Genomic DNA, 13,392 nt, shown 5'->3' on the forward strand with positions numbered 1-13,392 from the left:
ATTGCAGCTCCCAAATAGACAAATTCGAAATTTACAATGGAAAGCTTGCTAAAATAAATTGGCACAAATTTTTGGAGCAACTAAAATTTGAGGACTAAAAACAAGACGGACACGTGCCTAGAGCACTGCCTATTGTTCAAATGTCCAAGGGCTCGCTCCCAAAAAAGTATGTTCCTCTATGCTAGAGTTATGCCCCGAGTGAAGTGCTAAACAATTTTGAACAACACCTTGCTTGAATGTACAAAACTAAAGACATCAAAAGTAGAGGGCCCTAGACTACTCCTGCAGCAACAAGAAATCTTGTTGAAATGACAATGACAATGAAATGGATGCCAAATTTAGGCAATTGACAATCATCATCATTCTCAGAATCTCAGGACATGGACATGATATCAGGCACCTCGCGTTGGGCAGGGCCCAAAAAATGGTGTTTGTTGTCCAGATGTGTCATCGCGTGATTTACCAACAGATTAACTTTGTACTTCTACCGGAGTGTTTGATCGGTAATCTCTTGTTGTTTTGGATTTTCTGAGCATGGCAGAAAACTTGAACGTGGCATTAGTCTCTTGTTGATCAGGTCTCTCTTTGCCTTGAAGCGATAAGGAGCATCTACAGAAGTATCCAACGAAGTCCACACATCACACACCTTCCTGGGGAATGTGTCACAGATTGCCTGATTTTGAAATCTCAATCACTCAGCCATGTCTCTAATCACAGTTTCAAGCTCTACATGGTATGCCAATAACCAACCTTACCAGCTAATTGCCTCACAATAATTTCATGAACTCGCTCCAATTGTGTGCTGGAGCTGGGACGTTTCATTTCAACTCCAAAAAGTGTCATTGTGTCCACTCTGAAACATGTTCCCTCTTTATGAGATGACAAGATTGATTTCCTGCCTGCCCTTGCGAATTCCCCACGGAAACTTTGACTAGATATACCCTCCACACTGGCAGCACCCGCATTCCTGCTTTTGGCTTTAGTGCCGCATCTCCCAAATCACACATTACTTCCACTGAAATTTCTATGGATCTATGACAATCAGTTGATTCTGCATTCCATTGGAATCTCTAAAAATGAAATACAGGAACGGATTTGATAGATGCTTTGGGGAGATTTTCTGCCTCTCCCTCGTTGTGATAGAATTCTCTTGTGGGACCACTATTATCCTTCATATTAAGACAACCCTTTTACTCCTCGTCTCCATCATCATCTCCTCTTGGTCTCTTTAACCTATTGCTGTGCATCTGCTTTCCACTGTTGTGTCACCCTTGGCCTTGTTGCTTGCCACAATCACCCCACGTCACAATGTTGTTGCTCCGAGGCTCACATTGTTGCTTTGAACGATCGCCGTGGTGCATTGAACCGTCCTTGTGATACTGTTCAAAAAGCCTCACCACCTCCCCCATGCAAGGATTTGATGAGATATTAAAGCTGGAGTGTGCTTCTACTCCATGTTGTGATTCATTGAAGCCAACACGGATAAACTCAGCTGCCTCTTTTGGCAGAGGGGCTTGTGTGGGTTGCATTGCAGTCTCATATACGATACGAATGTAATTGCATTCACCGAGGAAGATTCCTTCCCATGCTGCGTCCCAATCGTGCTTTTGTAAGGCCTCAATCTGAACTCCATCCTCAAGGACAAGGCACTTTCCAAAAGGTATGCCCACTCCAACTATGCTACACATGGTTTCTGGGCTTGTGAAAATAAACTCAAGGTCACCCTCGGAATTTCGACAACCTAAAATGATCGTCTTCCCTTTGAAGACAGAGAACAAGGACATCTCCAATGTGGCACCCAGGAGTGAGGAGTGACAAGCACTTGTGCATAGCAGGCAGGTTCTTGAACAGACATTTTGTACCAGAGAGGAACATCAAAATGGCGGATTCATTTAACATCGTCACCTGCTGAGCAGCAACAAGCTGTGCTGCCTGTTGTTGGCCAGAGCCTAAAGAGCAGATTAAACTTGCCAACCTTCCTGCTGCCACATTTTCAGTTTTACATCCATCCTGTCCGACTGTCTCAAGGCTCAACTTTGTCAGTAGAAATAGCAGCAACTTCCGAATCTCCGCCTTATACGGACCTTCCCATATGTTGTAAACAAGAGACTTGATTATAAGTTGCACAGTAGCAATAAGGTAAGCAGCTGCATGTCTGATTCCTGCCAACATCCTTCTGAACTCTGTCCGCCTGTTGAACACTCCACGTAAAACAGTTTGAAAACCGTTTTACCGGCAAAGATCTAACAACAAGATTCCCTGTATGCTGTATCCCCTGCTACACGCTCACAACAACAAGAATTGAGGGATCAGACGCTACGTCAGAAGTACGAAGTCCATCTGTTGGTAAATCAATGACACATCTGGGCTGCGGAAGTGGAAATGCGAACGAGTGAACTAGAAAGGGAGCCACAGAGCAAACTGTAGCTCAATTGATGGAGAACATTTACCGTAATCCATTCGCAGAATTCGCAATATCATGTACAGAGACAATCCATGGAGAACATATATGCTAAATGGGTCCCCTAATCTACAAATTTCTTGATCTCCGCATTCAACATCGGATTTCCACGGGATTTGTTCGCATTTGTTCCGATCCGTTTGTAATTTTGTGTTTCATTAGTGTCTGCATTCAAAAACTACATTACATTAACAAAACTGAAAAGATTTGAAAGATTCAATGAAAAATCATTTAGTGATCTAATTAGCCTAAGTTTAAAATCCCTAATGTAAATCAATCTAAATTAATTAATGTAGATTAGTCATCCCCGATTCCCTCCCCCTCGCTTGCCCCTACCCTGCATCCCCGCCCCCCTCCCCTCAGGCCTCGCTCATCGCAATACCTTGCCAATCCTGTCACCCCTCATGTTCAGAGTGCTGAGCAGCACAACCAGCATGTGAATTCATTGGGGATTGCGGCCAAGAAGACAGTTGAGGCTGTGGAAATTTTGAAATTGATGTCTTCCTCTTATCTCATAGCTCTCTGTCAATCGGTGGATCTGAGGCATCTAGAAGAAACCATGCAAGCTATCGTGAAGCACATCGTTTTGCAAGCATTGAGGGGCACCCTCTACACGTCGGAAAGTGGATCTTTGCTTCCCACCCACTTCTCTGAGAAGAAGATCCTCCAATCGTCGATCATCAGCCTCAGCCCTGAAATTTGAAGGCCCGCCCTAACCTTCATATTGAAAAACAAAATCTCTCATTGGCCTTCAAAAGTAAGTAAATAGGGGTAAATACATGTATTTATATGCAAAAATTTGCAACCTTGTTCAATTGTTGGCCTTCATTTGCAACCTCAATTTTTCCAATGGCCTTCCCTAGAATGCCTAAAGGGCTTTGAAGGTCATTGAAGGCTTCAAATTTCAAGGCTGATCAGCCTGTCTTCTCCTACATCAACAATGCTTCCATTACGCTTTGATGTTGCAGCTAAGAGAGGTCTTGGTCGAGCAGGCCTTGAAGACCCCAATGCAAGAGGAAAAGGAGAAGGAAGTCCCTGCACTATTCAAGGTGATGTGACTGATCCCCACATTTGAAGTCGAGCTGAAGAAACATCTGGATGATGAAGTGCCCAAGGCAAGGGAGAAATACGACAACTGAGATTATGCAGTTCCCAATAGAATCAAGCCTATGCTCTCTACAAATTTGTGAGGACTGAATTCGGCACTAATCTTCTGCGTGGAACTGACGAGGAGCGCTGCAAAGGTATTGAAAAGGTGTTCACTGCTATTTTGGACAGGAAATTACTCTTGCCACTGTTGAAATGCTTGGAACGATGGCGAGGATCTGCGGGACCTTTCACTCCCCGCCCAATTCTTGCCTTGCCTGCTGCTTTCAATCCTTCCTACTAGGCCTAGTTTGACAACGTCAGATTACCTTCTGCAACAGCAGGCAAAGGAAACTGGTCATAAGCGTCAAAGCCAGGAGGTAAACAAGGTGAATTTCATTCATGTGGCCTGCCCAAGACAGTGCACAGAAAAGGGAGCTAATTGGAAGCTAAGAGAGAGAAGAAGAAGAAGAAAAAGAGGAGAGAGAGAGAGAAAGGGGGAGAAAAAGAAGGGGTACAAATAGCAAGATGTTATACAAATAGAAAGTAGAACTTTAGCCTAATCATAAAAATGCAAATGAAAACCAAACAATTTTGAATTTTCACTTTCAAAAAGGCCTCGACCAATTACTATAGCCTATCCATGGGCAAGCAAAAAAGGATAATCAATATTCTCATGTCCAAATCAATATTCTCATGTCCTAAGACTTTTCTGAGCCAATTTCAAGAGTAGATAGCTATCTACATTTTTATTGAGCAGTTGAAAATTTAAGATCCTCATGTCCTATGATTTTTCTACATCGGTTTGAAGAGCTAAACAGCTCATATCCATCAACAATGTACATTGCTCAATCAACATTTTTGAGCAACTTTGTTGGTAGTGGTATTAGAAAGCTAACGATTTGTGCATAAGACATTTGTATAATCCAAGTGCTTGAGTCATCATGAAGATGACATTAATAAAATTATGTGCGCCAAACATTTTGGTATTTGATGGCAATTAGCTATTACATTTACATGGGATATAAAATCTTTTTATGGGATGGAAGTTATGATAATTGTTTTCTTTTCACTCGTCTTACTTGCCACCACCATTTAATGGTATTTTTAGGGAGGTAGCATTGTGACATAAAAAGGAAATCTAGCCTCTCGTGAAACCACATGTCACGTTTAAAATTTCATTTTCTTTTTTCAATGATACAAGAAACTGCTTCCAAATCAAACGGTGCTTCCCATCGTCTTCTTGGCTTCTTCACCCCTTCAAGCTTATTCTACCTTTACTTCTTTTTCCTGCCAACCACCTTCTTGCTCTCTTTCATTGTTCACCCTTCTAGATTTCCCTCTTTTGAAATCTCATCTCGTTGCGATCTTCAAAGCTTGCTATTGATCTCTTTCGTCGTCCACCCTACTAGATTTCCCTGTTTTGAAATCTCATCTCATTGCGATCATCCAAGCTTGCTATCATGGTGTGCATTGACGTCCTATTTTGCCATCGCCATAGCAACAACTACTGCTCCTGGTCTTGTTTTCTCTATCGTCATTGCCTGCTGCAGCATTTGGTCCTGTTCTCTCTACCTGGTAAGTCTTGGTAGCCATGTGTATTCATATTCCATTTGGTTTTCATTTGTTTCCTTGGATATGGCCGTAACTCCCCCTTTGGTGGTGAATTGAATGTTCCTTTTCATCCCTCACCCCCTCCCTCTAATCAATCCCATCCTCCACTGCCTCACTTCATTGGTGACTTGTTCATTCACTTGCTTGCTCCCTCTGATGGGGATTCAATCCCATAGTCTCAGCAACTCTCGCTCACCTACTCCCTCTGATCAATTCACCCCTTCTCTACCTCTCTTTCATTCGCTCACTTGTTCCCTCCAATTGGGATCCAATCCCATAGTCTCAGCCCTCACCCCTTCCCTCTAATCGATGACACACTCAACTTCCTCTCCTTCGTCCAATGGTGACTGGTTCTTCGCTTGCTTGTTCCCTCCCATTAGGATTCAATCCCATAGTCTCAGCCCTCACCCCTTCCCTCTAATCGATGCCACACTCAACTAGCTCTCCTTCGTCTGTTGGTGACTGGTCTGTTGGTGTAACTAGTTCATTCGATCACTTGGTCCCTCACCCCTTCCCTCTAATCAAACCCACCCTCCACTGCCTCTCCTTACTCCTTAGGAACTTGTAGGCTTGATCGTTCTAAGCACATGCTACAATCAAGGCACTCAAGGAGATTGCATTCTACAACCCTTGAATTATAGAGCCCTCCAGGAATTCTCCAAGCTGCATCATCTGCGTTAGAATTCTACAAGCTGTGTTAGAATTCTCCATCTGCATCATCTACAATCAAGGTTGTACCCTTCTTGGATATGGCAAGAAGGCCTTACAACATTTGTTCAAATGCAGGACAAAGGCATTAAGCCAAAAAAATCACCTTCTTTGGTGTTTTTAATGTCTATGCCAGTGTGGCAGGATAGAAGAGGGTAGAGAGATTCATGCTACAATTGTGGTAGAGAGATTACTGCTACAATTGTTTGCATAGGAAGGGAGTAAGATGTTGTCATGGGAATAGTTCTCATCAATATGTATGATGAGTTCAAAGAAAGGTGATCTACTAGTGTGAGAAAGCTTCTGCTACATGGTAATTCTGTTTTTGAACATGGTATAAGGACCACTTTTGGAGATTTACAGGTGGCAAAGCTCGCTGAGCAGGGGCCACCTTGCCTAGATGCTCCATCTGTGTCATCTTGAGACCTAATGATGCTCTATAGGAGTATGGAGTCTAAAGGATCTAGGTTAGCATTGTCTATTTACATGCTTGTATATCTATCGATTGTTTAAGTACACACGATAGTATGCCTGGATCTGCTCTAGCAATAACCTAGCATCTTTAAATGGCATGCTCATGATGAATTCCTCTGCATCTTTCAATAGTTTATGTCTAGCTTCACACCTCCAACCTGCAATCATCCAGGCTGGTTCACTTACCATACATATTGATGATGACTGTCCCCACCACCACATCTAACTCCTATGTGTTGCCAACAATAAGAGCATGGATCTCTCAATCTTTCTCTATGGCTGCTACGTTAGCACTGAGAACATAGACAAAGGTTACCTTCTGCCTGCATTTGCAAAGACATGTAGGGCATCGTAGTGGACATTGCAATCATGGTGCTCAAAGCAACCATATCTCATAGAGCTAGCTCTGCAAACACTACCCATGAATCATCTAGTTCTTGCATTTGCCATACATATTGATGAGGGCATCCCCACAATTTCATGCAGCTCCTATCTGTTGTTGCTAGTCATAGTTGCATGAATCTCCCAACCCTGTTCTAGAGTTTCCATATTGGCATACGAGTCAAATGTGATTTCAATGTGATATTGTCTCGCTCAATTATTCTTGCCTATACTTGATGAAGCAATTCTAGGAACTTGTAGGCTTGATCGTGACAAAATACGAAGAGGGGAGAGGAGAAGAATGGAGATGAGGAGAGGGGGCACAACTAGAGAGCACATCACAAATGACTAATCGTACACTAGATTTAGTTGAAAATGTAGAATATATACAAACCCATTTAGGGTTAGGGTTAAGGGATCTAGCCCTTTTCTTTATAGCACTCTATTGGGTTAGTGCTATGCACATATGATGCTATGCACACGTGATCACATGATGTTGAGCGTGAACTTTCAACACCTTCCCTCAAGATCAACATCATGAAGTAGGCCTTCCCTCAAGATGATGATTCTGGGGAATTGAAGAAGGACTGAGCATTACATTCCATCACCCCTTTAATGGGAATGTCCTTCCTCTGTGTCAAACCAAGAGCTAGTTGGTGTTTCTCGAAAAGCTCTTTATCGAGTCATTTGGTAAAGATGTCTACAACATTCTCTTTGCTATCACAATGCTGCGGTGTGATGTCACCAAGTAACACTCTTTCTTTGATGAAGTGCTCTCTGACATCAATGTGCTTTGTCCTGGAGTGATGTACTGGAATGCTTGAGCCGATTGATTATCACAATATATTGTTGTTTATCACAATGCTGCAGTGTGATGTCACCAAGTAACACTCTTTCTCTGATGAAGTGCTCTCTGACATCAATGTGCTTTGTCCTGGAGTGATGTACTGGAATGCTTGAGCCGATTGATTATCATAATATATTGATGTACTGGAATGCCACCACCCACCCACGCCGCCTACCAAAAATTTATTACACGACTAGCACGCTGCAAGGAATGGAACCCACAACCTCATGTACATCATTCAGGAGCCTTGATCACGAGGCCACCAAGCCAATGGTGACACTTCTCCCTACCATGTGATATATAAAATAGCCCTACTTCTTCATTTGGTGGATCCTTGAGCATAAATGCAAGGCAAAACCATGTACAGTCTTCTAAAACCACCTTGTCATCCTTTATGACCCCTACACGTAGGATTGTATTAGGGAGACTAATCTTTTCCTAATCCATTCCTTACGAGGCCCTTTCAAGACCCCAAATCTCCCCTAATGGAGAGCCACCGCGGTGGTTGGCCCGAATTTTGAATAATTCAAGGAGACAAGACTGACTTGCATGGTAATGAATGATTAGAGGTGGTGGCATCCAAGATTGCCAGCCACGTCTGTGGTGGCGGCTAAGATCCACCGGGCTGTCAATTAATTACCAGCCACAACAGTGGCCCGCAATTACTCAGCTTCCAGTTACTACCACCGAGCTTGCATGCATAATTACTACGAGTGCAGTAAATTATGGTAATGAGGGATTATAGGTGATTAGGCTTCATGATTTACTTTCATGGGAATTACTACCTGATGGTGGTGGCTGTCATCAGCCACGTCTGTCATGGCTACGATTCCACCGTGCTACCGCTTACCCACCACTACGCTTTAGCATGCATGATCACTACGAGTGCAGTAAAAATTACTAGTCATGCCACCGCTCACCCACCACCACACTTTAGCATGCATGATCACTACGAGTGCAATAAAAATTACGAGTCATCGGGCTCGCATGCTCAGTAGAGAACTAGAGTGCATGGTAATGAGTGATTAGACATGGTAATGAGAATTACTGCCTGGTGGTGGTGTCTCTCATCAGCCACGTTTGTCGTGGCTAAGTTAATTACCAGCCACTAGAGTGGCACCACATGGTGTCTTCTTCATGATTACTAGCCTGTTTGGGGGATTCCACCACGGTGGTCTGCAATTAATATGGATGGAACCCTCCATCCACCATAGTGGCTCGAACTTTATAATATATATAAGAGCCGTGGCATTTGGCATTTTACTACATTGCTCTGATGAGCCCATGCTCTGCTACTTTGCTCCACACCCCTCTATCCTCTCTATCTCTTTTCCGCCCCTGCTCTACTTTACTCCACACCCCCTCCTCCAACTCTCGTCACTGCATAGATCTACTCCCCTGCTCATCTTCTGCTCACCCACTCATCTTCAGCATGCCTAGTTGGTCCCCCCCTCGATGCCTTGTGATTCCAATAATATCTTCCTTCTCATATAAGGTGATTGTGTTGCACTCATGTGGAGTAGAAATGCTCGGACTAGTGGAGACCCTTCGTTTTTTCACAAGAGACCCCCCACACATCTGAATGTCATCACCTTGGATAACATGCTCATAGAGGGCCTCTTTATGGATGTGCTGTATGGGTTCCCCTAGATGTCGATGAAGCTCTCAATATTTTAAGAGCAGAGTACTCTTGACTTGCTGGGGGGGGCATAATCTGAGTCCTGGCAATGTGCATGGTCTTAGGCCTCTCCATCGTATCCTCCTTTGGCTCCCTGAAATTTTTTAATGCAACAAGCTAGACTAGCGGAAAACTGAGTTGTACAAATTCCCTCTTGCTCAAACGAGGCTCTCAGCAATGGCTGGATGTAATCTTCTAGGAACCAACGTGGTCTCTCCAAGCCAACCTTCAATTTTAATGATCTGCATGGGTGCGTTCCCGGTGACAGGTGGCAAAGCTGTAGCAAAAGGCTGTGCGATAATAAGTGATCAAGTGGCATAGGCCAGAGACTATGCTGCATGAAGCAATGCAAAGATGCCACGTGTCGAGCTATGTGGTGTTCTGAACAAATAGATTGCTTCTCATTATTACGCCAGTGCACCTTCATGACGTCGGGAAACTTTTCGACGAGAGCGTGCATCCGCATAAAATTCAAATATTCACCCAGAAGCGCATCGCGTCGCGGCCCCAAAATGGCCTCGAAAATGGTTTTACGATTGGCTAGACCCAAGCTAACGTTGACCCCGTAGGATGATAAGAGGTAGTTGGCCATGCACTTGGAAAGGAAATAAAATTTATTTGCCTTTGTTCTTCTTCTGTAACACCACCAAAATGCAATTTCATTGACTTTGTTCTTATGCGATAGGCAACGTGTGCATGGAAGAAGATAGCTTCTATGAGGTAGGGGATTTGAGATACATGAAGAGATGAAAATGAAAGTTTGAGAGAAAGAAGGCAAGTTTTACGTGCTTGAGATAAAAAATCAAGCTAGGAAGCTCATAGGTGACTCTCTAAGAGAGGTGATCAAGGAAAAACCTTGTGAAAAAGAGAGGTGATTAGGGAAAAACTTGCAAAAAATCACATTTTGAATGTGGCCTTACATGTCACTTTTCGCCTAAGAAGTATCCTAGACCATATAATTCGATAATATCATCAAGCCATGTCATAAAGTTAACCCTAAATTTGATGAGAACGTTGAGTTGTAGCATTTTTACCAACCAGCACATTGCGTTGTGGCCCCAAAACTACGCGTAAAATAGTTTCGCGATTGGATACACTTGATCGTGCGCATTGACCTTGTTTTTAATCTCTAAACCATCATGATCCTTAGACTAAGTGGTGTTCATTGTTGTATGTGGATCCTGATCTTTTCTAAAGGTTGGTCCAATCTCCGAGTTCTTGTACCACCATGAGTCTGCAAAGTGCCATGTATCCACCTCTAAACTGGACTTGTAATAGCCTAAATGTGATACCAAGTTGGTCCATGTAGCCGCTGTGAGCGAGCTTGCGAACCGACATGGTGGACCGCCGGTAAAGGAATGGAGGCATGGAGCCCTGCATGGTGCCAATTGTAGAGTTCTGAACATATAACGATGATGCCTATGAGTACTCGCCGGCTTGGGCATACATACCTCTTAATAGATGGTAGTTGGTCAGAGCCTCATGATGATCGTGCCTGGCACCCATCATCGCAATTCCCTATCATGAGCATAGTTGGCATTTAATGTGGAGTGCATGGAACATGGACTAGGAAATTGCTCACTAGAGAAATATGAGCATTGAAGGTGTGCATTTGAGTGCTGACCGGAATGGTGATCTCGGCTTCTTCCAAAGCCTACTTGCTCAAGGAAGATATGTTACACGTAAGACTTGAACATAATGTGTTACGTCAAGTAAGAGTGAGAACAAGGCAACTCATGTCATTCGAGCACTCGGGAACGTGAACTCATTGCATGTGTTGCTAGAGGGCAACGACTATAGGCTCCACTTTGGTTGTTTACTTTCCCGACTGAGTGGCTATGAGACGCAAGTCCCTAATCAAACATGTGTTAAAGTCGATTCTCGGTTAGACCTGGAACTTGGAAGGCGTGGAGGTTGTATCTTTGAATAGATGATAGGTACCTTCCCATCATCTATCTGCCATCTCCTCTCCCATCGCCTTGGAAGGCGTGGAGGTTGCATCTTTGAATAGATGATAGTTACCTTCCCATCATCTATCTGCCATCTCCTCTCCCATCGCCTTATCGCATCTGTCGCGCCTTCCACTCTTAAGGCGTCCGCTGCCTCCCTTAACGCCATCGCCTTATCGCATGCGTCGCACCTTCCAACCCCTGCCTCCCTTATCGTCAACTCTTTGGCAACCTCCAAGAACTTTCTGCCTTGCTCCGAGCGGAAACTTTGGGTTTTGCTTCGAGTGGACCCAAGTTTGAAACTTTGGGTTTTCATAGCCTCCATATACTATATAGCTGCAGCTCATTATGCATCTTGTTCCATCCTCCTATCACGCACTGCTTGCTTCCACTCCATATACTTTCTCTAGCCGTCTTCTGCTGCAGCAGCAGCAGCAGCTCATTATCCTTCTTCTTCCTACGCAACTGCTCCACCAAGTACAGCCCCATGGCCGCACCTCCTGTAGCTCTCTTGCTCGCCTTGCTCCTCGCTGGCCCCCTCATCACACTCGCTGCTGACCCCGACCCCCTCCAGGACTTCTGCGTTGCTAACGTTTCTGCAGCACAGCCTCACATCAGCGGCTTCCCTTGCAATGACCGTGCCCAAGCGACTACAGATGATTTCGTTTTCCATGGCTTGGCCCAACGCGGTAATACTTCCAGTAGCGCTCTGAACGCGACAGCTACGTTCGCCTTTGTGGAACAGTTCCCGGGGCTCAACACTTTGGGGATCGGCATGGCCCGTTTGGACTTCGGCTTGGGTGGCCTGATCGTTCCGCACACACATCCTCGCGGCTCTGAGATCATATTTGTCATAAAGGGATCCCTATACGCTGGCTTCGTGGACACTAAAGACAAGTTGTTCGCCAAGGTCATCCATGCCGGTGATGTGATGATTTTCCCCAGAGGCCTCATCCATTTCCAGCTCAACGTTGGGAAGCAGCCTGCCACTGCCGTCGTTGCTCTCAACAGCCAGGATGCGGGATTCCAGATCATTCCGACATCCATGTTTGGGTCTAACATCAAGGACGAGGTTCTCCAGAAGACCTTCTTCTTGACTGAAACCCAGGTGGAGCAATTAAAGGATGTCTTCTCTGGCTACTAGAGCCTAGGTGAAACCTGTCTTCTCGGTGTACATTCACGTCAATCCTCCTCTATATGCTGTTGTGATACCTGACAATAAAACAGGCTCGCTGTTACATCTAGGGGCCTATAATTCTTTACGTTCGCTGAACTATTTGTCGTTCTGTGGCAACTTTTTCTGCTCATGAAATGGATGTTAACCTTTTATTCTAATTGTCGTTGTTCAACATCAAGTAAAGTAAATATTTATGTCTGTCTGCAACTTTACATGGAGTGCAAACCTAAAGCAACAAACGTTCTTGTTATTGCGTGTGTGCAACTGCATGAGCGGGAGAAACGTGTTGGATCAACCACGTCGCCTCGTGTATGGCACTTACTACCTCCCACTTGCACCGACGGATCAAGCAATCATTGCATCTCAATTGCACCGAACACATAGTTAGCCAGATTGTTCCTGATTTATAGCCGATGATTGAGGATATAACGAGCTACTCTTTGATAATCAAAGTACCGATGTTTATTGACTTTCTTTCCTGGAACAAATCCCACAGTTTACGGTGGGTGGTCCCTAACATTTTGTTTCGTCCTTAAAACAAGATATATGAACGTTGTTTTTTTTTTGCGACTATGAGTTTGCAAAGACACTATTCTTTTGATTATAGATACCTCTAGATCGGCACGTGGTTCATGAGGCTCCGCATTCGGTACGAATTGCTTTGCTTCTTTAAACGGAAGAGTCGCAGAGTTCGTGGTTCATATGGACATCTTAGGATCATCGTATCCTTTAGAGGATACAGAGCACGTCGACCGATGCTTGCCTTTGGTTGAGGTAGAAATGGCAATTACACGTACACTTTCTTTGGACACTGACTCACCACTCCACGTGATGGTAAAGCACTCTCATGGAGTATCACTGGTTTCATTTGTAAACAAGTGTCTCGCCATTCAAATTTCTAAATTCTTTCATTTATCCTTTTCTACTTGCGTACGGGGTATACGTGCGTCGTTAACATCTACTAATTTCAGCACATCTAGGACGTCCTGCACGACATCTATTTCATTAGTGAACCTC

General features: G+C 44.2%; 1 protein-coding gene across 1 annotated transcript; it reads left to right on the top strand.

Moving 5' to 3' along the window:
• Positions 1-11,597: 11,597 nt before the first annotated feature.
• LOC147901925 (germin-like protein 1-1) lies at positions 11,598-12,494 on the top strand. Its single transcript, XM_087375330.1, has one exon. It carries the CDS (start codon positions 11,686-11,688, stop codon positions 12,340-12,342), a length of 657 nt encoding a protein of 218 aa, XP_087231456.1. The 5' UTR covers positions 11,598-11,685; the 3' UTR covers positions 12,343-12,494.
• Positions 12,495-13,392: the final 898 nt, after the last annotated feature.

This window comes from Dipteris shenzhenensis, chromosome 5, assembly GCF_047967505.1.
Source record: "Dipteris shenzhenensis isolate YYH24624 ecotype China chromosome 5, Dip_SZ_1.0, whole genome shotgun sequence".
NCBI lineage: Eukaryota > Viridiplantae > Streptophyta > Polypodiopsida > Gleicheniales > Dipteridaceae > Dipteris > Dipteris shenzhenensis.

Coding starts and splice junctions, on each gene's coding strand:
- LOC147901925 (XM_087375330.1), top strand. CDS start 11,686: ATGGCCGCACCTCCTGTAGCTCTCTTGCTCGCCTTGCTCCTCGCTGGC.